The 25,702-nt window shown below is 49.0% G+C and overlaps 1 protein-coding gene across 5 annotated transcripts; it reads right to left on the bottom strand.

The window, feature by feature from the left end:
• Positions 1–25,294, bottom strand: ELOA (elongin A). Of its 5 annotated transcripts, none has more exons than XM_090057328.1 (12): positions 25,145–25,294; positions 19,058–19,114; positions 16,093–16,211; positions 13,805–15,020; positions 12,770–12,884; positions 12,096–12,248; positions 11,396–11,493; positions 10,287–10,467; positions 9,019–9,130; positions 7,928–8,023; positions 7,621–7,772; positions 1–155 (listed from the first exon to the last, which is right to left on the bottom strand). In XM_090057328.1, exons 1-12 carry the CDS (start codon positions 25,214–25,216, stop codon positions 1–3), a joined length of 2,526 nt encoding a protein of 841 aa, XP_089913454.1. In that variant the 5' UTR covers positions 25,217–25,294. The 5 variants fall into 5 exon arrangements, with proteins under 5 accessions (XP_089913454.1, XP_089913453.1, XP_089913456.1 ...); XM_090057327.1 differs by having other exon boundaries at positions 12,096–12,251; XM_090057329.1 differs by lacking the exon at positions 1–155 and adding an exon at positions 4,058–7,039 and having other exon boundaries at positions 12,096–12,251.
• Positions 25,295–25,702: the final 408 nt, after the last annotated feature.

Here is a 25,702-nt window from a genome sequence, read left to right on the forward strand (position 1 = left end):
TCAACCCGCCTGCGAGGGGGCAGTGGAGGAGGCGGCGGGGCTCCAGCGCCACCTGGCGGACCCGCCTGCACAGGGGAGGGTCTGCGGTACTGCCAACGCTCGCGGCTTTTTGGAGCTGGTCTCAAACGTGAAAAACTGGGCTCTGGCTTTTGCATCTAAAATATAAATGGTAAGTTCATCTAATGGTTAGATAAACCATGTGATCCGTACTGTAGGTCAGCTTCGCTCTTCCTTTGATACATCTTTATATTTAGTTTAGATACAATCTTTAGGTGAAAGGTAGAGGTATCTAAACTAAATATAAAAGGAAGAGCAAAGCTGATCTAAAATACAGATTTTATCTAACTGTTAGATTAACTTAGCTCTTCCTTATATGATCTTCCGATAAAATCTATATTTTAGAGATACATCCTTATAGTGATTTTAGAGCAGCTTAGCTCCTCCTTATCTAACAACTGATATAAAGATTTAGATATAAACATACAGATTTTATCTAAAAGATCACATAAGAAAAAGCTACGTTCATCTAAAATCACTATAAAGACATATAATCTTTACATAGAAGCTAGAGAGAACTCTTCCTTTTATATCTAAAATATAGATGATAAGTTTTTTCACATTCCCGAAGTGGAGACTTTTAAGAACAATGCCAGAAAGTCCCGGGATTTGGCAGTGCTGCGTCCGTACGGTCGCTTCAGCCCGTGCCAGGTGTCCCGTCAGCAACAGCGAGAGAGAGGGCTCCCGGTGCAGGACAGTCCCCAGGGCAGCTCCGCAATGCAGCACGTGCAGAGCCCGCGTCGCTCTTGGGGGTATTTTCACAGCCTCTGGGGCTTGCTCTTGGCACTTTCTTCCTCCAAGTAAAGAAATGCTTCAGTTTTGATGACCCAGTTATGGTCATTTCCCATTTAAGACCTGGCTGCGGTGCCAGGGACCAGGGGAGGCTTCGGCCCCGCACGGGACACGGCAGGGGGGCAAGGGAATGGCCGGGTGCGTGGGCTGAGCCCAGCTTTGCCCACAGCCCTGCCAGCTGCTTCCAGGGGCCTGAAGGTTGAGGCCCAGGGAAGGCAAGGCGGTGGATTGGCACTGCAGAGGGTCACCTGCTTTGCAGGGTGCTTGTGGCCGTGCGGCAAAGAACAGTTTTTCCAATCAAAGATGGCATATTTACCCCAAGAGCCCTGCCCGCTGCAGCCAGACACCCTGCCGGCTCCCTGGGCTGAAGTGCAGGAGGCAAAGCCTATTGGCAGCTGCAAATTGGCCCTTGCCTTCTCCTGAGCTTCAGCCCAACGTGGCGCAGCAAACTCTGCCCCCCTCTGCTCACGGAGGCCTAGAGAACGCAGCTACTGCCTCCTCCCCACCAGCACAGGATCATCGCTTCCTCCCAGCCATCTTCCTCTGCTGACACACCCCCAGCACAGGCCCAGCCAAATTTGGCTGCCTCCTGCTCGAGCAACAAGCTGGGTAGATCTGTGCTTCAGACGAAGCAAAGCAGACAGACGGCCTGCGCTTTCCATAGCAGCGGGCCTACTTCATCACTTACAAAAGCAAGTGCTACCCCTCTCTGGAGTTTATAAGATGCAAATCTGCCGTGGCTTCAGGCTGCCACAGCTAAAGACCTCTCTGTGCCCAAAGCATTACTGATACCCACGGCAACGGGCCAAGCTCCAGCAACAAACAGCATTTTTAGTCAACTCGCTGCATCAGAACAAGTGGAGAAAGGGGCTTGGACAAGCTCATATCAATGCCTTGCAGAAATGTGTGTGCGCCACAAGTGGAGTTACACCACAACTCAGAGGTGGCCAACCTGCAGCTCTTCAGAAGTTAAAGTCTCCTTGAACCTTTGCACAACCACACAGTGACCAGCTTCCATTAACAGGTGCTGCAAACCCTTCAAAGAGACGCATGCTGCCAGGGATACTCGAGGTCACATCTGCCTGCCTCCCCCTCATCTAAAAACTAGGAAGTTATCCCCCATTTTACAGAGATACTGGCAGATGCTCATCCCCTAGAGACAGCCTTCTCCAAGCCTCCTGTCCCAGAGACCTGTGCCCCCCCACTCCAGAGACCCACACATCCATGCCCCCTCCTCTGCTAACTTTCTACCAGTCACAGCCTGGACTTTTTCAAACCCTTTTGTTTCTGGACCACAAAGAAACCTAACAGGATTTCACCTCAGCAGAAGCCAGACAAGGCTCTGAGCTGTGCTGAACTTGGTCATGGTTAATAGGATTGTGAAAATCATTCCAAAATGGGCACATTTGCTGTTCGAAGGCTGATAAGGGCACTATTTTAGGAAGGGCTGGAGCAGCAAAGCTACGCTGGAAGGGAGGGGAGCGCCAGTACAAGCAACGCTGATAAGAGCTTAACAGTTTCTATTGAAGTGTCATTGTGCAGCCAGGAAGGGCAGTGGAGCACCGTCAGGCTACAATGAAGAATTAATACAGGTTAATAAGGATGGGTAATGTGCACAACTGGTTGGTCAAGGGGGAGGGAGGTGGCTGCTGAAGGATCTATGACAAAGCCAAAACTGACAGATCCCCACTGCACAGCCAAATCTTTCCATGCCCAAGCTACAGTTAAAAGAGGTATAAAATAAGCAGACACTTCCTAGGTATAAAAGAGGTCCAGCGACTCCGTATAGCTTCCTTTTAAAAAGGAAAAAAGTTGCAGTGCTTTAGTAAAGCAAAATGGGACTTTTTACCATCCTTCATTTTCCCCAAGCCTGAGGAAGGGCATGTGAGCCTGAAAGCTTGCAGAAAAAAGATAAGGTTTTTGCGATTTCTTAGTTGGTGTAATAAAAGGTATCATCTCTGAATCAAGAGTTCTACAGTTTTGCATTTCTTTATTGGCAAAGCAAGTCATTCCCCTTCCAGGCTGCAACAGCTCTGTAAAATGCTTAGTGCCAGGGATGGGAGAGAGGTCTGTAAGATCATGCCAGGAATACGGAACTGTTATTCCCCAAGTCTCAGAAGACTGGAGCTAGGTGGACCCACTGAAATTAGTAGGAAGCTTGTTAGTTTTAAGCCTGAGAAAGTACTTGGTTTACACAGTGTGCAGTTAAACTTGTGAAACCCGTTGTTGCTGTTGCAGGCAATGGTAGAGGCAGAAAGTATAGCCACGTTCAAAAGAAGGGACTAGACAGGTAGACAATAGATCTATTAACAGGTACTAAACAGATCCCCAACCACTGATGGCAGAAGCTGGGGAGGGTAATGAACAGATCACTCCAGATCAGTAGTTCTCAGGCTATTTGCCATACTGAGCCATGCTTGCAGCTCTCAATGCGTTATGCGGGTCACACCCACACAAATTACTTCTTGAATATCCATTAAAAAAAAATGTTTTAAACAGGATGTCACATGGGCCGCAGCAGTGTGCAAACTGGGCTGCATGCAGCCCGTGGGCTGAGAGCCACTGCTCTAGATAGACCCTGTTCAGTTTAAACCCTCTAAAGCCTGGTGGGTTACATGGACTGGACTGTTGGTTAGACCCAGTACAACACTTCTGTTCAACACCCGGTAAAGGCTTCCTCAAGTGCTGCCCCAGTCACTCAACCAGGACTACTCCTGCAAAGAAGAGACCACAGGAATCAGTTCCTTTGCTCAGCACCAAGAACCTGGGAGACTCTGATCCTCCCTGCCACAGAAGCCAAGTCCCCACGGACCTCAAGAGAACATCACCTTACGTTCCTCTAAAAATAGTATTTGCAATGTCAGCTCCTGACCCTCGTTTCAAGGCCTCTCAAGTAAGGAGGAAAATATCTGAATGTCGTTTATAGCCAGCTGCACAGAAGTTCTGAGACTGACCTGAGAGTTCAGTTTTATTTGCCAAAACGTTCCAGTTTCTAGCTATTTATAGCCTGCAATGGAGGGTGCAAGGAGAGACTCGGGAATGAAAAGTGACAGGAAAAAAAAAAAGCCCGTCAGATAAAAAAAAAAAAAAGGAAAGCAAACATCAGGTCATCAGCAACTGCAGAAAAAAAAAGTCATCCTACTTAATTTGCTGTTTCATCCTTATGCATAGTTATTACTCAGAGACAGAAAGGAATAGACAGACACTGTCCAGTGTTTGGCTTTTATTGAGACATGATTTTCCTCTCTTTTCATATAACTTATCTAATTAAAATATTCATCTCCTTGGTTACCACAAAAAAAAAAAAAGAAAAGAAAAGAAACATAGAAAATTGTATATACACAGTTGGGGACCAAAGTACAAATGCAGGTCAGCATAACTCTCCCTCCTGCCCAGGTCACTCACCCCATCACACCAAGGGGCACACAAGGAAAGGGGTAGTTCTGTTTGGTTCCTTTGCACGTAGTGTAGCACAGAACATTGCACAAGTTTAAAAGACAGTGGGCGCTAAAAGAGACAGGAAATGGAGAAAGCAATTCCACTCTAGAGTCCGCTCAGTTTGTGTCTCAAAAGAAATGCTCTTCCTCCCTCACCTGAAAGTGCCCACCTTCTTTCAGTCTGGTAGATGTAGTGTCTTGACTAAAAGCAACAAAAAGCACCTTCTAGGGAAGAGGAGGTATGTGCTTGATCCTATGCAAACTAGAATTGGCTTCTCCTAGAAGAAAGTAGGCTCAAATATCGTGGAGTTAGAGGCCACAATATTTCTCTTTCCCCACCAAAACCAATGCCAAACTAAGCTAAAATACTAACACAAAATGGCAGAGTCTATAGTGAGAGAGAACTGGATTTAGCGAGAAGATGCACCCAATGCACAGCTAAAAAGTAATACCCATAATGCTTTGAGCAACAGTTAGATGTGCATATCTAGGTCATTGCTAGGTAGCAATGCAGCAGGACCTAAAGACCTCAGACCCTATCCATGGTTTAACTGCGGCTCCACTAGGGCCAAGACATGACAGACTCCTGTTCCCGCCCACCCCCCCCAAAAAAGGAGAAATAAATGGTAGCACAACAGTCAGCAGAATAATATATATTGTTACCTAATTAAAAATACAGCAAATTAAATACAGCAAAAACGCAAGAGCAAGAAGGCATTATTTTTTACAGCACAACACACATTGAAATGCTGCACAGTAACATCATTAAAGCACTGGGGACTTTAACGAGTTTACGGCACACAGGAGTCTGAGAACGCTTTTCCAAGACCTTAAAAATAAAAATAAAGAGAGGGCTTCTGGGATGCTCAGATACCTAATAGAAACCAAAACCAAAGGGAGCTTTCTAAAGCCCTCCATGGAGTATACATCACAGCAGTTTCCCCAGGTCAGCACATACAGCCAAGTCCACTTAGCCAGTATTTTCCAACCAAAAGAAGTACAAATCACATCCTTTGAACCACCACCACCTTCTTCCCTACCAAGAGAACAGAATGTCTGCAGAGTCACCGTTAGAGCAGCTGGATCCGAGAACGATTCAAACAGAGTTTGGAACTGGACAGTTCCCGTGGCTAGAAGTAGTCACAGAGCCAATTACCTGGTCCAACACAATGCTTGCAATACATTCAGGCTACTTTGCTTTTACAACAGATTCAGCCCTTACACTGAACTGCCTACCACAATAAGGCTTTATCATCTACAGTGACTTCTCAGTAGTGTCTCTCACATTACACTGTTAGAAATAGCTACAACCACAGCGAGACCATTAGGTTTACCTGAAATCACACTCACAATGCATCACCTGGACCTTCTAGCATCTTTATCCAAGGTTGCCTCCATGGAGGAGCTGCACTCCAAAGTCACCCTTCTTCCTTTACCACCAAAGAGGCTCTTCAGACAAGTAAAACCTCCCCCTTCCCTTCCAGTGCTATGATTCTTCCCAAATATTGGACGCAATCAAGTGTTCTGAATCCAAGCTAAAAGTTTGCGCTAAAAACAGTTACCTTCCTCCCATCAAGTATTTTATTTTAAAATACAAGGCTAAAAACCACTGCTTTTCCCAGCAATAGCTTACAGGGAAAGGGGTAGATTAAAGTGCCAGCGTTTAGAATCAGACAAGTCCTTTCCAATGCCGTCTGATGCTTGGGGAACTCGATAAAGCTACTTCCTTCTACTAGAAGGAAACTCAACCAGTTCCTTTATTGGTATCTTTAAAACCATGTTGGCTCCTGGAAGCAGAGCCATATCTTAAAAACCAAAAAAAAAAAACCCCACAACTTAGAAAGGAAGAATTAAAATGTCATTTTGTACACAGTTTAGGTTTTCTCCTAAAGAATTCTTATGGTTTTCCAATGACCAACAGGAAAAGACAGCAGAGAGGTCTGAAAGAGCTCTCAGCCACCCTGCAAAGGCAGAAGCATCTGTACAAAGAAATCTACAGTAACATCAGGAGAAAAGAGTCTGAGCGCTGGGATATATTAACATACACGATGAGCAAATGAAACCTCAGGACCAACGCATCCTGCCAAAGGGCTGATGAGTGCACTGGCTTCCAGCATTGCCTGTTCCCCAGAGATTTCAGGTGGGACTTCACATGTCATGGGTAACAACTCAAGATGAAAATCTCCCTTTTCTAACAGTGTTCACCAAGAGAGATGTCATGTCTTTGGGAAGGGGGCTGGGCTTCCTTCTAGGGGAGGAGGGGGGAAGATGACATCAGAAATTACATCATAAATAATATTAGAGTGCATGGGCGGCTGGGGGGAGTTGCGGGAATAGCAATTAAAACTATATTATCATTTATTTGAGAGGTTAAATAGCAACGTCAGTCTCTGGACTTTCCATTCTCAGCAGGTGCCAAGATTTCACATTTTTCTGATGGGTTTAAAAACGCCAAATGCTGGACTTTGGACAAACCAGGGCTAGGACAGGGGGACAGGAAAATGCAGAGGAAGGAACCAGAGGGCTGGCCTGGAAAACACTGTGCTGTCATCTTGTGCAGGTTTGTAAGCCTCTAACAGCTCCATAGAGGTCATTAAGGGAATGACTAGGCTCCTTGGGTGCCTTCCCTCCCCTTCCCCTTCAGGGCCACTCCCCCAAAGCAGAAGGATTCCCAACTCTGTCCCGGGCAGCTTATCTCCGAGAGAACCTGTTTTTGAAAGCTTTGATCGTCTTTGCCATCATGGGTGCAATTTCTGCAACAAAGGAAAAACAGTCCAGCGTCAGCAGCCCTACAAAGAATTGGAGCACCCTCTACCTTGCTCTCCCACAGGGTGCTGTTAACATCCCTGTAGCATGGGTGGACAGTCACAGTCACTAGAGGACAAGAAGAGACTAGGTGAAGACAGAGGCACAGGATGGAGGGGGTTTGCCTTGGCGCCTGCTCTGCCCTGGGCTCCGTGCAGGACTGCAACACGTCACTGCTAAGTCTGAGACTGAAACGCTGTAGCCGTTATCTACAGCACCCCTACTGGTGAATGGGTTGGGCACAATGTACAGGAATTCAGTCAATCCGTATCAGTGGGGTCAATACAATCATGGCTGTGAGGTGATACTGGAGACACAGCAATTAAACCAATTCCTTTCCCTGCTTCCCCCATTTCCCAAGACCCCTAAAAGCCCCCTCACCACCCCTCTAACTCCTTCCCCCCCACACCTTCTCCTCTGCAGCAATCTGAGAAAGGTAGAGGTGGTGAAAAGTGATCAGAGGGGTATTGGGAGGGGAAAGCCGTTGTCAACACCATCGTGAATGACCACAGCTGAATGCACTACTCACTCTTCACTGGGGGTTTCCTGGGGTCGTAGCCAGAAGAGGTGCTGCTCAGAGATGGACCGGAATGGGCACTGCTGGTGCTGGGCCCGTCATATGACTGCTCCTCACTCACGTGGGACTGGCTTTTGCTGGGCGTGTAGAGGACTGGTTTTATCCTGAAACACACAGGCCGTACAATCATTCTAGCGCAGTTCAGACAAGTTCAAGTGGCAACCTCTCTCTCCCCCTATCTCCATCTTGTAGCTTGCATTCAGCAGCCCCACATATGCCCATGTTTAAACAGAGGGTCTGAGGCAGCTGCAAAACTTACTGAGAATGACTGTCCGAGTCTATGCTTTCTGAACTTGTTTTAGACTCGAGGCGCCCCTCAGTAGATGCCCCCTCTTTGTTTTCACTCATTTCTGGACTGTAAAAAGTAACAGGAAGTCTTCCATTGCAAAGAACTCAGAGACCACACCAGGTCAGCATATCTTGAAAACTCTGGGTTTATCTTGTGAATCTTGTTTGCACACCTAACAGTGTTAATAGTGTGGCACTCTGCATCATCATTGAAAGGACTTCAAGGCACCCCAAGGTGTCAGAGCACTCTGATTGAAAAATCACTGGATTAAGGTCTCAAACCATGGGAAAGGTACAGAACGAGGCTTTACAATACAGGTCTGGACTGTTATTATTAGGCAAGAAGCTTAATGTGCGTGCGTCCCCGTGTCCCACAGAGGACTAAAGATGCACAGACTGCCAGAGCATATCTGCATCACACCGCACCACATTCCCCAGAAGACTGCATTCCCCACTGCTGAAATGTAGATCTAAAGCAGAACCTGGCAGCTCTCAAGCTGAGCATGCGTAGCAACATGCTAAAACAGCCACACAAGGTGCTTTACAAACAATATGTCTTCAGGGAACCAGGTATCGTGATCCCTCACGTTACAGATTAAACAGGCTCAGAGGCTAACCAACATGCCCAGAGCAAGTCACTCTTGGAGCTAGGTTAAAACCAGCCCCCAGGCTAGTGCTCAAACAGATCATGTCCTCCACTACAGGCAGCTTGGATCAGATCCTGACACAGTACAGTGTCTAACAAGTAAGGTTCTAATAATAAAAGGCTAACCAGAAAGGCTTTTTGCCTGCCCAGGCCAGTGCTGGGAGCTTCCTATGTTTCTCCTGCCAGAGCTCATAACTCTCTGCCTTGGTTCAGAGCTGGAGAACTTGGTGGGCAAGGAAGATGCTTGCCTCTTGTTTCTGAATGGCTGGAACATTCAGCCTCTGCTGCCCTGGAATCACAGCAGGATCTGTAGGTTGTGGAGATGAGGACATTTTTGCGGGTTCAGAGGCCCCACAGGAATTGGGGTGAAACCTGCTGAGGTTCCCCAGGCAGGCAAGCAGTAAGTTAGGACTTACTTTATCTTCTCTGGCACAACAGCTGCTCCAGTTCCAAACTTTTCCTGTCTTCTCCGCACGTCCCGAGGGGGCTTTGCTGCTGAATTGACGAATGCCATCTTGGCCACCCTGCCTGCATGGAAAAGGGAAATACATCACTTAGGGCCAGCTGTAAGGTGTTTAGTCACAAGACAGCCAGCTCCATCATACCCATGAAGGTCCAAGCTACCTCCTCCCACTATCTTTCCCTTGCATGGGGCAGAGTCCCCCACTTCTAGGCCAGAACCCCTCTAATGTCACATGTAAGAGAGCAAACTCTCCAACCTGGAATGCCCCATCAGCTTTCCTCAGTCCAAAACGCTGGCTATAAAGCGACCAAAACGCTGGCTTGCATCCATAGATGCTTCTCGAGCAAATCCCGGGACGTCATTCTCCCCTTGTACTCGGCCTTGGTGAGACCGCAGCTGGAGTACTGCGTCCAATTTTGGGCTCCACAATTCAAAAAGGATGTGGAGAAGCTTGAGAGATTCACATGCATGATCAGAGGTCAGGAAAACAGATCTTACGATGATAGGCTAAGAGACATGGGACTCTTTAGCCTGGAAAAGCGCAGGCTCAGGAGTGATCTGATGGCCACCTATAAGTTTCTCAGGGGTGACCACCAGGATCTGGGGGAACGTTTGTTCACCAGAGCGCCCCAAGGGATGACTAGGTCGAACGGTCACAAACTCCTGCAAGACCGTTTCAGGCTGGACATAAGGAAGAATTTCTTTACTGTCCGAGCCCCCAAGGTCTGGAACAGTCTGCCAGCGGAGGTGGTTCAAGCACCTACATTGAACACCTTCAGGAGTAAACTGGATGCTTATCTTGCTGGGATCCTATGACCCCAGCTGACTTCCTGCCCTTTGGGCAGGGGGCTGGACTTGATGATCTCTCGAGGTCCCTTCCAGCCCTGATGTCTATGAAATCTATGAAACTGAAGGACATGGTCCAGGAATGCAGGGAAAAGCTCAGCCTCTACAGCCCTCTGTGCCCCTGCAGAGAGGCCAGCCAGACATGCAGTTGCAGAAGCTCATCTCCAAGAGGAGCCAAAGCCCAAAGTCATTCATCCAAGGCCACCACCCAGACAGCAATCATGTGGTAGCTCCCAATCCTGGGCTGGATTTGAACTGGCTGCAGAGAGGGAGTTGTGCCTCTTCCCTCAGCTCAGCCCAAAGAATCATGCCTTCTACCCCCCCTCAACCTCTGAAAGCTTTCACAGGTTCATCCCTCTGCAGCCTTGGCTCTACCTTTGGGTTTGTTGGCGTGTGCTGAGCGGATATTCTGCGTTAACATGAGCAGCCGCTGCTCACGGGCATCGTGGAGCCGTAGGTACATTTCCCGCCAGGACTCAAACTCTTCCGGCTTCTCTTTCTTGAAGTCCCGGAGGCAGTGATTCTGCCACAGCTGATCCGTGTCTTCAATTAAGACCTGGAAACAGGCCCACAAAATCTCTCAAACATATATTTTTCTGGCATGGTCCCTGGAAATCACAGGCTCAGACTTCTCAACCCATTTCACCTTATCTGCTCACCTCTCTCTACAACACTGCTGCTTGTGTCATCAGGCAGTCAGGAGGGCTGGCATACCCCACCCATCTGATGCCAGCAGTCAAGGACCTGACTTCTCAGAGGTTCAACTCAGATCCTTCCCTTGATCAGGCCCATCCCAGTGTCCAGGCAGGATATGCCTCACATCACAAAGTAGGAGCCTTATGCAAAGGGTCAGCTGTTGCTGTGGCCTCAGTAAAACCCTGCTCATATTCCTGCCAACCCGCATCTCTCATCATGCAGCACTAGTCCCTTGACTAGTCTGGAGTAACAGCCCAGCAGTACCAGGACATCAGCTAGGAACTACACGATAGCAGAGTGACCCAAGTTACCAGAAGGCACTTCTTAAGTGAAAAAGCAGCCATAATGCAGCTGATGTGGAGGGAAGGGTGTTGGGGGCCACATGTGCCATCACTGTGCAACAGGAATCTTAGAAAGCAGCAGGAGGCGAATGCATTCAGCATTCATAAGTTACACTGGGGACAAAAGAGGAGTAACAGCGGCACTGCTCTTTCTTTTGACTTCCACCCCAAGGATCACTTAATGGCAGCTAGGGCCCGACACAACCATGAAGGCAAGGGGCAAGCCATTTCCAAGCCTTAGCAGCCTGTGCTACAGCTGGGCATCAACAGGAGAGAGAGAGTAGATGACAGGCATCGCCCAGGGAGTGGCTGGACCACACAGTTCAGACTCCTTGGAGCTCAAAACTTCCCAGGAACCTTCTCTCACCCCCAGAGGGCTAGAAACACTGAGCAGGCATGACATTCCCTCCATGCCCAGCCTCCCCCTCCAAGCCAGGAGACACTCACATGGTTACACTCCTCAATGCGGTACAGCTGCTCAGGGGTGCACCTCTCCAATACTGGTTCCAGCACTGTAAAAGGGACACCGCCCACTTCATAGATGGCTATGAGCAAAGAGACACACCGGGTTACTTCTCACACTCCTTTTACCTCCCCCAGCAAAATGCCTACTGAGTTTATTATAGACACAGTGTGGCCACAGGCATCTGGAAAGGCAACAGAAGGCAGCAACTGTTAAACAGACTATGGCAATGTTACACAATGCAAGGGGAAGGAAAGAGAGCACCATTTCCTGCAGTCACTGCAGGAAGAAATCCGAGTGGTTTGTTGGAACAACACCCCTATTGCCGTCGAACACTACCATGGCCTCTAATGGTCAAAACTCAGTTACATTCCCAGTCAGGACCTCAGTTTTATGCCTTGTTTCCCCACAGTGCAGCACTTCCTGACTGACAGAAAAAAGCACCAGATACTAGTACCTGCAGCCCCCTGGCTGCTTTGAAGGTCTTCCATCCAACTATTCCAGCTTAGCTTGGTAGATGCATGGGAGCAACACCTGACTCTAGGTATAATAAAGTTAACTGCAGTTTACTACAAAACTCCAATAACCAGCAAATTGCTGGCACTGATATTTAGAACTAGCTCAGAAGGAGCAAAAGAGTTCATCAGGTCAACACCTTTACAGCAGAGCAAGGGTGGTACTCACAGTCAATGTTGTTGCTGAGGACTCTGATGCACTGCTCATACAGAGACATCATTTTTGGGAGGTAGCTGCTTTTAGAGCCTGAATACACTTGCATCTTTGAATTCAGCCTGCGTCCTGTAAACCCGGACTCATTCTCCTCAGTGGGGGAGGACACTGCTGTGGGCACACAGAAAGGACAACACATACGCAGCGTTATGCATTCATCTGAACACTAAGAGCAGCCTCGGCGGATCACAGCAATAAGAGACAGACCATGATGAAATACAACTTGTCTAAAGCGCACTGGAGGCCAACTGAACCAAGCTGGTGAACTGGTGGAAAGGCCTCTACCCATGCCTGAAGGGAGCCATGTAGTCGGGGAAGATCTGTCAAAGCTTGCTTCTCAGAATAAGCCACCTGCTAGAGGCTCATGAAAGGATCTTCCTAATCTCCCTTACCCCAAAGTAAGGGAAAGGATTCTACTCTCCTCTGAGGCATCAGGTGGGACCACTGCCAAAAGCAGAATACTGGATCCAGCAACTGAAGCTGAGTCATGCAGGGCAGTACTGTGTGGACGATATACTAGATACTGCACAGAGAAGTGAAGCCCACACTCAGCCCACCCCCCGCTTCTCCTCCCCTGCCCCACAACTGGCCACAGTCTGTTCCATTCCCATGCTCTAAATGCAACATACCTTTTCTTTTCATCTGGGGACAGGGTATCGATTCAAGAGAGGGAAGGGGGCGATAATTGGCCTGGATCAGGGGCAAGGGGATGTCTGGTAACGTTGGCACCACATCAATGGGGATCTGGAGGATGAGAGAGTGTGTTCACCACTTAAGAGAGACCCCAGAGTTCAATCCTGTCATGCACAGAAGCTAGTAGGGAAGGAGAGGGCCTGGAAGGGGTGGTGGTGGTGGTGTGGGGGGGCATTAACCTTTTTGTTTAAATAAAACCCACAGGAAGAACAGCCTATAAAAGGCAGGAGAACGCCAGGAAGAAGCCATGGCCTCACCGCATTAAGATGTCAGGGTGGAACACAAACAGGCCAACCCTCCTACAGTCTCCCAGCACTTCCCTAACATGCGGCACTCATGACACAGGGTATGGACATACGTACATTTGGAGCCATTTTAAAGGGGGAGTGGGGGAAACCCTTGTCCTCCCATCCACCTGTCAACTGTTGGGTTCTAACAGTTAGGCCTGGACAAACTGAGAATGAAAGAAATGTAGCAGGACTGCTCCCAATTTAAGGCTGGCTGAAGCAATATTAAAAGTTGGGGCAGCTTTACTATGTTTTTATCACATATAACTTAAAACATAACAGCTGCTGTCCACGCTCCAAAACATAGGTGTGCCCATAGCCACAAAGTGCCGTGTCAGGGAATCACAGAGAAGTAGGGCTGGAAGGGACCCCCAGACGTCATCTGTCCAACTGCCTGCCTAAGGCAGGACCATCCCCATCCAATGAGCTAGATGAGAAGCTGAATAAGGACAGACGGTCTTGCAACATAACGGCACCTGGAATTCTGCATTAGAGAATGTGGTCCCATGTGAGGGATCAAAGCCCCAGACACTAGGAGGACACCAGCCAGGAGACTGGCCCCCTGCCCAACAGGGCTACCGCAAAAAAAAGGTGTAAATAAACCCTGGGACTGGCCCCCTGCCCAACAGGGAAGGTGTCACAACAACGCCATACTTGGTTCACATGCAGTCCCTCAGGTCTTACCCTCGGAGGCTTGGAGGCCTCGGATTGCTTCTTCTCTGACTTCTTTCCACTTGCCTGCTTGTGACTCTGGCCCTTTCGACTTGAGTCTGAGCTCTTGGTGCTGGCTTTGGACCCATTCTGTTTGCTGTGTCCTCTGTCTTTCTCTGGAACTGAGCCAGAGGCTTTGACCACTTTTTTCTTCTTTTTCTGGGGCTGGTCGTAGCTGAGGTACGACTCAAAGGACATTGTAGGTTGTTCAAACTCATCCTCCATTTCCCCCTCCCCAAAACTCGAGGAGAAACCTACGGATTTTTTGTCCGAGTTTGAGGCTTTGAGTTTGCCCTCTGCAGTCTTTAAGCTGCTTGAAAGCCCCTTCCCTTTGCTCCTGTTCGAGGAGTCACCCTCAGGTTTCCGTTTCTCCCGGTCCATACCAGATATCTCCAAGTTTGGCTTGGCCTTATCTGTTTTGGCCTTCTCAGAGTCCCGGTGTTTTTGCTTCTTAACATGGTTGTCCAAAGCCTCTTCAAAGTGTGGCTGTGACTTCTCTTTCCTGGAGCTGCTCCCCTCTCTATTCTTCTCCTTCTTGGTCCCATCTGAGGTCCTCTGCTTCTCCTTGCTACCACCTGCTGAGGGAGCCTCTCGAAACTGCTCCTTCAAAGAGGCCTTGTACAGTTTGTCTGGGCTAAAAGTCAAGGTCCTCTCCTCCCCCTTGGCATCAAGGCGCTGCCTCTCTTTGTGAGAAGACTTGTGTTCCTTGCTCCGACTCAGGTTCCCTTTGCTGTGGGATTCCCCAAGGTTTCTCTCAGGGTTCCCCAATGATTTGTCCTGAAAGCTGTGGCCTTTGCTGGCTTTTTGATGAAACACCATCTCCTCCACCTCGTGCTCCTCACTGGCATAATGATCCATGTACAGCTCCTGAGGGCTGTCACTGGGCTCAGGGGACACAGTGTGTCCACAGTCCGAGTACTCCTGATCTGAGGAGTGCACTGGGGAAGCTCTGCCCCAGCTCTTGACCTCCTGGCTGCCATAGCTGATGGTTTGATAGGCTCTCTCAGGCTCAGAATACCTTTTGGACTTTCTCTCTCTATGGTTTGAACCATATGACTGACTGCAGGAAGGCTGGAAGGCTTCTGGATAGTCATGCTCAGCTTCCTCTTCCTCTTTTGGGGAAGGTTCTCGCTGTCTTTTCCTTGAGCTATTCCTCTCGTAGTCACACTCCTCAGAATCTAAATTATTCCTAGGAGGGACAAAGATAACAATTAGACCAGTGGTTCTCAAACCTTGTTAGACTTGAGGCACCACTCAGAAAGGGCCAGCTCTTAAGTTTTTGCTTATTTTTTTGACTACAGAACAACAACAGAGCAATTTTGCAGTTGCAAAGAACACAGAAACGTTCTGCCCTGCTATGGTCTTTCTAACGCTACAGATTCCTATGGGAAATACCTGCATTTAACATATGAATCATATTTGCACACTTAATACTCATAGTGCATGGTACCACACAGCACCCTGGTTGAGAATCAACTGAATTAGACTAAAACCCACAGGCAAAAGACAGCTACTTCCACAAGATGATATGGATGGAGGCAAGAAAAAAACATCTGGAGGTTCAATATAGTAAAGAGTTGCACTGGTGACTCTTCCTTGCACACAGTTCACAGACTTAGTACAAAACTTCCCTGACCCTTCACTTAACTGGGACTGAAGATTTCTCAACTCAATGGGAAAGAGTGTGCGGGGAACATGGGCACATTCCCTCAAACACTGCACATGCCAGACTGCAGCAGCCATTTGAGCCCCCACTCCCAGTACCAGGAGGACTCATTTATTTACTCCAGTCCCCTTCCCCCTAGACCCAATACACAGCTGTTCCTACAGCACATTTGCTAGTGGTAGCTGAAGGGTTAAATTTTCACTGCAACCATTTTTACTCCTGCAAAAAGCCACTTCCTCTGCCTTTTGCCTAGGGCCCCCCTTCCCATTTACAGTATTGGGGAAGTGAGAGGCAAGGGCTGGCCCTCTTTAGCAAAGAGGCTTTTTAGTTATCTACAGTTAATCTCTCCGTTGTGCTGATTTCCTGGACGTCAAACCTTTCCTCTAGCAATAACTGCAGCAGTCAGCACAGCACAGCCCCGCAACCAGCCCCAGTCAGGAAACTTACTTCTCTGAGGCAGCTTTGTGCAAAGCCATCACTTTTGCATACCAAGTTTCTCCAGGGCCTCTGCCTATTTCTAAGGTCACAGATGCTAGCATCTCCATCACCAGATGCAGCTAAGCTCATATAGCAAGACAGAGCCCGGTTGACTTACCGTTCTACTTCCTGGGGGGGTGGCACCAGCTTCTTCCACCTGGCTACTAGGTTCTTGGCAAAGTCTCCAACCAACTCGTGTTTTCGTAAACCATTCACAGTTTTCCCTACACCAGTCTCCTGAAAGAGCGGGGAGAGAGATACAAGACACCAGTTGATCTTTGCAAGCCAAAGTCACCCTCAGCTAGGAGCAGCCTATTTCAGGATGACTCAAGTCAAAACCACCAGATGTACTTAGTTATCCATTCAAGGTTTATGCTCAAAGAAAGTTAGAGACTATATTTAACTACAGTAGGCTGTCTACCATATCAGCTAGGGAGGCAACGCCTCATTATCAGCCTCCAGCTGGATAACCAAAAGACGGCTACTGCAGCAAGAGCTCTCACTAGGACAGGACAGAGTTACTGTAAAACAGCTTCACACAAAATACAAAAATTGGAAGTCCACCATGCTGTTAAAACAGTTTTAGGTAGAGAGGCAAAATGCCCAGATGGGAACCAAGACAGTTTTAAATCAAATACCCTTGAAAAAGGATTAAAGCGATTCTGTTTATGTCAAAGGTAATGTGGGGCCTCTGCAAGGCACGCTAGGAAATCTGGTCTTTGCACCAGATGATAAAGCTAACCTATTTAACAATTTCTTTGCCTCCATTTTTCTGAGCAGGGACCAGGTCACCCCCCACACTGGGACCCCCGCAGATGGGAGGCACACCTAGGCCTTGGGTCAGTGAGGATCTAGTCAGGAAACTTCTGGAGGGACTGGACGTATTTAAATCAGCTAGTCCTGATGATCTCCACCCCAGAGTGCTGAGGAAATTAGCAGAGGTCATTGCAGGACCCCGGCACAGCTTTACGAGCACTCCTGGTGCTCTGGTGTGGTGCCAGAGGACTGGAAAAGGACCAATGTGGTTCCCATCTTCAAAAGAGCGGAGGAAGGAGGATCCGGGAAGCTATAGACTAGTTAGTCTTACCTTGATTGTGGGTAAGCTTTTTGAGAGAATTATCCTGGCGCATGTCCGCGAGGGGCGAGCGGGAGAGATTATGCTCAGGGGCAACCAACACGGGTTCATTAGTGGCAGGTTCTGTCAAACCAACCTGGTGGCCTTCTACGACCAGGTCACCAAATCCTTAGATGCAGGGGTAGCAGTGGACGTAGTCTTTCTGGACTTTAGGAAGGCTTTCGACACTGTCTTTCACCCCGTTCAAAATTAAAAAACTAGGGGACTGTGGCGTTGACACCTACACAGTCAACTGGGTCACTAACTGGCTGGAGGGCTGCACCCAGAGAGCGGTGGTGGACAGGTCATTTTCAACCTGGAGGGATGTGGGCAGTGGGGTCCCCCAGGGCTCGGTCCTTGGGCCTGCACTGTTCAACATCTTCATCAGTGACTTGGATGAGGGGGTAAAAAGCACCCTGTTCAAATTTGCTGATGACACTAAGATGTGGGGGGACGTGGGCACACTAGAAGGGAGGAATAGGCTGCAATCAGACCTGGACAGGTTACAGGGGTGGGCAGATGAGACCAGGACAGGATTCAACACTGACAAGTGCAAGCTGCTGCACCTAGGGAGGAAGAGCCAGCAGCAGACCTACAGGCTGGGGAACTCCCTTCTTGTCAGTGCAGAGGCAGAAAAGGATCTTGGAGTCATTATTGATGCCAAGATGAACATGGGCCGGCAGTGTGGGGACGCGGTCAGGAAGGCCAACCGCACCTTGTCGTGCATCCACAGATGCATCTCCAGCAGGTCCAAGGAGGTGATCCTCCCCCTCTAAGTGACACTGGTCAGGCCGCAGCTGGAGTACTGCGTCCAGTTCTGGGCGCCGCGCTTCAGGAGGGATGTGGACAGCATGGAGAGGGTCCAGAGGAGGCCACTCGCATGATCGGGGGCAGCAGGGCAGGCCCTACAAGGAGAGGCTATGGGACCCGAACCTGTTCAGACTCCACAAGACAAGGCTGAGGAGGGATCTAGTGGCCTGTTACAAATTAGTCTGAGGGGACCAGCAGGCACTGGGGAAGTCCCTGTTCCCCCAAGCACCGCCAGGAGTGACTAGAAATAACGGTCACAAGCTGGCAGAGGTGAGATTCAGACTAGACATCAGGAGGCGTGACTTCACGGTCAGGGCAGCTAGGATCTGGAACCAACTTCCAAGAGAAGTGGTGCTGGCTCCTACCCTGGGGGTGTTTAAGAGGAGGTTAGATGCACATCTTGCTGGGGTCGTTTGACCCCAGTACTCTTTCCTGGCATGGCAGGGGGTCGGACTTGATGATCTGCTCAGGTCTCTTCCGACCCAACCAACTATGAAACTATGAAAGGTCTCCCATGAGGCAATACTGACAAAGAACACCCCATGCAACTCTGGGCATTCAAACTGGCCAAGAAGATCCCCTGATGCCATGACAAAACTGATGCAGTGTTAGAATGAAGGAGCTATGAAGGTCTGCCATATTCAGCAGGTGGTGACTTTTGAACCAGTACTGAGCCAGCATTCGAGTAGGAGCAGATCATCTGCTAGACGAGACATGGAGCAGAGCTCTCAAACCTTTTTAGTTGTTCCTAGATGTGGTCTGAAGGCTCATCTAATCACCTAGTTTGATCTGTATAGCAGAGCTAGAGAACCCAGTCAAGAGTCCTATAACTAACAACTGAACTGGAACTGAACTGGTTCCCTTGGTGGGACACTCCCGAGTGAAAACACCATCACTTTGAAACTGGAAATGAAGTATAAATCTATAAGTCTGATTTGGACTTCATTTATTATTAATGACCCCTCAGCATTTTTTTCACAAGAGCTGTGGAGTTAGTTTTGCCATCCCAATCCATTTTAAATTTGGGGAAACATCTGATCTCCCTAAATCCCTCCAGCTCTTTTCATTTTGATGGCACCTTCCTTCCCTTCCTATATTAAACCAATTCTGGATGCAGACACATCAGGGTTGCGCACTGAGATTATCACGTAGTTCTTACCACAAGGATGTCGACTGTAATGGGCAGTTCAGAAAGTTTCTTCAGACTTTTCAGGAGCTGCAGAGACAAGAAGGAGGGTGCTTAGATTCTCTCCACCACATAACCGAGATAAGAAAGCAAGAACATTCTCCACGGCATGAGAGTTTGCGAGAGGATCCGAGTAGCAAACAGCTGTTATCTTGCCCCGATCAAGCTGGTAAGCTGAACATTAGGACAGCCAATTGCTAACAAGTGGGTATTCTGTTGAAGACAGGGGTACAGTGCTGCCAGGGCATGAAAAGGGGGAACGTCTGCTTCATCTGAGAATGTCAAGATGCACTTGTGCATTTTAAAACTTAATTCCCAGAGGAGTTGAAACAGATCACCAGTCTATAGGTCAGGAACACAGACAGATTACACAATTTGTGAGTCACACAACAAGTCTGTGAAATAGAAGTCCTCTGAAAAGAGGAGAGACAGGATCCTTTGGGCAGGTCTCAAGTCAGGCAAAAAGGGGAGGGAGCACAGGGGAGAAGTCATCAACACCATACTTGAAAAGCAGAGGCTTCAGAACTGACTTCCAGTTCTGTGTTCGACCCACAGCACAATCCCCTCTTCCCCCGCCATGATTTCACTACAACCAAAAAGTCCAGATTGATGCGTCAACCCTTCGCTTGACCTTTATGGCTGATTTAACTCTTCAGCCTCCCACCAATGACACAATTACCTTTTAGCCTATGAAGACACAGGCACCCTTTCTGGAGTGACCTGTCCCTAGCCTCTATTCGCCTGCTGCCTTCTTTTTTAAACATGTGAAGAAGTGCATCATTCAAGCCTCACTAAAGATGTGCTGTCAGGTCCAACAACACACAGCTGCTTGCTGGACTAAGGATGGAAAAGGAGTCCTGGTACAATGCAATTTGCTATGCAAAGCACTGAGAAGGGAGGTTGGGACAGGGAGAACGCTGCCACTTCCACCCCTGTAAAGGCCAAGGAGCCACTTTACCAAGGTGCTTGTGATTCTTGCTGGCGCCAAACCCAGGAAAAAGTACACAGCTGGAATCCTGACCCTCAGCAGGTCATGGCGGCTTCCTGCATTGAAGTGAGAACCACAGCCCAGAACACAGTACTTCTCATGGCACCTACCCGACACTGTGCTGCAGGCCATACAGGACTGGGCCCCAGACCCAAAGAACTTATCTTTCAATCACTATTAATTTCCGTTGACTACTCCCTGTCTGTTGAAACAATGGATAGCCACAGAACAAACAGTGGAGCTTTCTGACACAAAGTTGCTTGGAAAAACAAAGGAGAGGTGTGACTCAGTGGAGTCTTTCTTGCCACTGTGACTGAAGGGTAGCTTTCCTGTTCTGGATCTATTTAAATACTGAGAACAAGTGACTTTTGGTATTTCATCTCAAGAATGCTAAAGACAGAAATTATCCTAACGAGCTCCCACAATATACCAGCTCTGAAATTCCCTTGTCCACTGCCCCCACCCCAGTGCCACTTCCCAGTTAAGGAGCTCCCCTAGGCCCATGAGGGCATTGAATTGAAGCTCTACCACCATAACTAGTCTTTTTGCCTTAATCCTCTTATCACCTGATCTCCCAACAGGTGGACACAAAGCTGACCTGAAGCCCTGTCAGTTTGCTTAGGTAGCTCCTGCTGAGAAATGATGATCTCGCTGCCTTCAGCCCAGCGCTGACAGCACCGCGGCCCCAGCACGCCCCTCAGCAGTGGCTTGGTAGCCTCCTTTCCCTATTCCGGTGCTGCTGCACACAAGGATCCCTGGCAGAATCAGGCCCAACCACACAGTGCTTTGAGTCTGCAGCTCACACTTGAAGGCCTAGATGGAAATGCAACCAAGAACAGTGGCCATCTCAATTCTGGGATGTAATGCTACATCATTCCATCTAATTAGAGGATTCACTTAAAACCCTGCCTCACATCTCAGTTGCTGCTCTCTAGCCTACCTAACTCAATGTGGTGCAGCTGTCCTGCCACAGCAGCACAGAGCTCAGCACAAGCCAACCACCAAGCATTTACCCAGCTTATGCCAAGCTCTGCACTGCCACAGGCAGGCTGCTACCAATACCCAAGCTAGGCAGGCACATCCACGACACCCTGCAATGATGATGGGCACTGTTCTCAGCTGAGGAAACAGACATGCAGCAGGTAGAAAAGATCAGTTGAAGCATCCAGCCCATTGCTTTGACAGGTTATGATCATCCCCCTCTGTCCATCTCCTTGTCCTCTCTCCCACTTCCCCAGGTAACTACTCCACAGCTGAACAGACCCCAGTATGTACCGGCTCCCCTTTATATTTATTTTAATTCCGTCCCAATATGTCATGAGTCCTAGAAAACAGGACTCAAGCTATGCCCCTTTGTAGCATCCCAGATGGTACTTCTCACTCCTTAATTATCTGTAGCCATTTGAGTCATACTTTTACAAACAAGAAGGCAGCTTTCCCTCCCCTCCCCCCCACCAAACCAGTTAGTATTAATGTTTTCCACATGGGGAAAACTGGCTGGAATGGCTATTGCTTTTATTCCACAACAGTGCCCAGGGAGAGCGCTACGCAGGAACAGCTGTTGTGAAATAACTTATTACAAACACTGACTGGACTGGGTCCCAAGGAAAAATCCACACATCTCACGACTGGAGAGCTTCTCAGTCACATCAGGCTAAATCAAACTGAGATAACATTTGATCGTACATATGCATGCACATCTTGCCCGTCAAGACAGAATCTAGGTGCGACTTCAAACTTTTAGGGTGCAGGTACAAGTTGCCTCAAGTTGGAATTCAGCAAGTTTTCCAGACAAGCTGCAAACCTGAAACAGATGTTTTCAGGTTACAAACCTTTTGAGTCCTACATCACCAACAGCATCTTGGACTGTCGGAACAAGACTCTCTGCTTATTATTTACATGGAACAAGTGGAACACACACAAGCCAGTTTCACTCTTCAATCCGGAGCATAAGATTTTTTGGAACATGGAGGGGAGGGAAAGAAAAAAAAATCCACAAGTCCTCAGTGCCCCCAAGGTGCCAGAGTTCAGTGTCCTGGGGCTCATGACCTAGCCCAAACCTGGTCTGTGTCTGTGATGTATGCACACAAACACACTCTAGTAGGCCAAACCTGCATTTTGTGTGTGTATGTGCAAGCATGCACACATGTGCATATGCATGGTGATATATACACACTCCAGTAGCCCAAACTTGCAGTGTGCATGCACGCATGTATTATATATGCATATATACACACTCCAATATAGAGAGCTTTGGGATTTGATCCCCATTTTAACCAATAAATAAATAAATAAATAAATAAAAAGGAAGCTGAGCTTCACCCAACTGACAGCCACCCCTTAACTGGCAGATGTTTGCTGTTTTTAAATCAGGAATGCTTCTTTTAACAATTTTTTCTTTAAATGATGTTTTTGAAGAGCACATTACTATCAAGCAACCACAACATAGCCTGATCCCATTGTCTTAATGAGGATGCTATGTTGCTTACATATCCCATTACCCCCTCCCACAAACACATGCACACACAAAGAAAACAAGCAGGACTGAAGTAACCAGCTAAGATTTTGTACCTCCTCCAATGGAAAATATGAGTTTCCAACCCATGACAGTACATCCAAAGTTTTTCCTCGCAGAGCTCTGTGCCAGCCAGCATAATATTAATACCTAACATTTTCTAGCAGTGGAACCCAATTAATTTTACAAAGGGAGGGGGGGAGGGAGGAAATATTATTATTTCCAGATTTTAGATAAGTTGACCCAGCAGCCAGTAATGAGATGCTTCCAATTCCAAAGAAAGTCCTAAAAACCTTGAGCTGGACATTTGTCTCAGCCTCTACTGCACCCAGTTTCTCTAAAATAGTCATCATGCTTTCTGGAAGGGGTTTGACAATGAATGTTACCAGCATGCTGAAGCTCCAAAGTTTATAACACAAAAGCAGAAACCCACGACATGTCATTTTTTAAACTGACAGCCACATACAAAAGAGCTCTAAGCTCCAGACCACGTGCACTACAGTCTAAATCTGTGCCTAGGAATGCTAGCAGTTCTCCGATTTTCATTCAAAAAGTATTCAAAAATTAAAAAGGTGAAATTGGGACATCTCACTCCTGCAAAAAGGGGGTTTGGATAGAGCTCATAACTTCTTGCACTTCTTTAAATAAAGAAAACAAAGCCCTCCGATATACTTGCACAATCAAACAGCTAGGGGTAATCATAAATAGTTATTAATACTGTACAGCAGCAGTTCCCAATCTGTGGTACAGGTACCACCGGAGTATGTAGATGACCTGCCAGTGGTATGCATTGACAGATTTATTATAATTACTTTATATGACAAAGATTTGCTGGTGGTACTTAAGGTTGTATCATTTTAAATTGGTGGTGTGCAATCTGTCAGATTTTGGGAACCGCTGCTGTATAGTGTCTATAAGATAAGAAACACAGTGTAAAATCCAACCAAGGAGTGACCATATCATTAGGATGCAGGTAGTTAAATATCACCCTGAATTTATGTAGGCGCTAGACTAGAGTTTGGGGGAGAAGGGACTGCATACACTGGTATTGCACACGAAACCCTCCTAGATAATAGACTGGCTAGATGTTCAAAACACCAGATGCACCTTTCTCAAATCCCTGGCCCAAGGGTCGGCAATGTTTTTGGGCAGAGAGCCAAAAACACCTGCAACCTCAATTCGTAAGATGGTGTGCCAGGGGCAGACAGAGGAGCAGCTGCACAGGGCCCGATCCTTGCTGTGGCAGTGCAACCCTGGCCCCTTCTCTGCCGTCTGCCGCAAGGCGTGCGTGCCAAGCAAAATGCCTTCACGTGCCACACTCTGGCAGCCGTGCCAGGGGTGACCTACTCCCCGTCCCTGTAATGTATCCAGAGGCTTCTCATGCTTAGCCTCCTCTCAGGTAATGTCACACATTTCACTCAGCCTCTTGAGCCTAACTCCTGTTTAGGGCACCAACTGTCCCTTGGGGCTCAGCGAGACTCCTTGACTGAGCAGTGAGGACGAACAGGCTGTCCCCTCTGAAGCCTGGGAGGTACCAAAACAAGTAGTCATTCATACTAGATTGAAGAGAGCTCGTAACACAACCCTCCTCCTCCTCCTCCTCCTCCTCCCCTCCTACATGAGCGGATAAGGAGCCCACACTTATTTCAATTGTCAACAGCAGTCGAGCGCCCCAGTTCGCACCCACGGGGCAGTTCACCTGCTCCAGAGTTAAGGCTGCCCCACTGTTTCTCTCACTGATTAGCTGAAATCCAGTCCACTCCACATTGAGCGGACTCATCAGGTGCCTACACGGAGCAGCCAAATTCATCTCAACTACTCTAACAGCTGGAGTTGGAAAACAATAAAAAAAAGATTTAAAACATAGATTTCACGTAGACATGTGGCAGGAGAGACGCACGTCTGCCGTGCAGGCCCCAGCCCCGAATTTACTGGGACAGACCCAGAAACGCGCCTCCATTGGAGGGATGCCGCTGACCTGGCTCTCCCCAGAGCTTGCCCTCCAGCGCGCGCCACCGCCAGCCACACGTGGGGCTGCTCCAGCTGCAACCCACGCCAATGACAGCTGTCAGTCACCTGCCAGTCAGAAAGATTCCCCCAGGCCAACGCGGAACCAGAATTAGATCGGGGCAGCTCTCTCCTGAAAGCAGAGCCCTGCCATGGGCAGAGAAAGCTGTGCGGAGGCACAGGGTATCCCCCGCTGCCGCTGGCTTGGAGAAGGAGCCCCCCGGGGCCCCCCGTGCCAGCCCCACCGTGGGGGGCGCGCTCCCTCCCCAGGGGTCTCGGCCGCAGGGCTGGGGCCAGGCAGGGCGGGCCTGGAGAGCCAGGGGCAGCTCCCCGGGGGCACGGTGGTGCTGTAGGCCGCCCCCCAGGCTCAAGCCCCGCTCCCCCTCGGCCCGGCCTGCTCCTCGGGCGCCCATTTCAGCACGGGGATCCCCCTGGGCCTACCCCTCAAAGCAAGGCCCGGCTCCCCGCCCCTCACGGGCCGCCCAGCGCCGCGATGGCAGTAGGGGGCAGCTGGAACGGGGCCCCCGGCCCGTGCCCCCCGCGCCGCTACCTTCTTCGGCTCCGAATTGCCCGAGAGTCGCGACTGCAGCTTGCCCACAACTTCCAGCACCGATTCCGCCATTTTTACTGCTGGACAGGCCTCCACGCCGGAAGCGGCTTCACCGCCCGTTGGCCAACACTGGGTTCCCCGCAGCTCGGCGCCATCTTGGCTCCTGGCAGGAAACGGAAACCCCTCCTCCTCCTCCCCCGGGGTGGTCAACAACAACGGGGCGCCATCTTGGGTCCTGGCAAGCGGCGAAGGCTGGAAGGACCCTTTCGCCATCTTGGGTGCTGGCAAGAAGCTGCTGGGATTGGACAGTTGCCATCTTCAGTGCTGGCAAGAGGGGTCAGTCAGAGCCAGTGCCCTCTTTTGCTAGACATAGTGAGGCCCCTTCTGTGTCTTCCTTTAAGGCCAGTGAAGACAGGTCCCAGGCCTTAAAGACTCTGGAGTACCAGGGTGCGTGCCACAGCCCTGTGTCCTCAGACCCTGCCCAATACGCCCAGCTGCCGTGCACCAAGGTGCACGTCTTCCCCTTCACGCCCCACACCACGGGGGAGCCTGCGCATA

The sequence above is a fragment of the Crocodylus siamensis genome, chromosome 7, assembly GCF_052110815.1.
Source record: "Crocodylus siamensis isolate JL-2025a chromosome 7, ASM5211081v1, whole genome shotgun sequence".
Lineage (NCBI taxonomy): Eukaryota > Metazoa > Chordata > Crocodylia > Crocodylidae > Crocodylus > Crocodylus siamensis.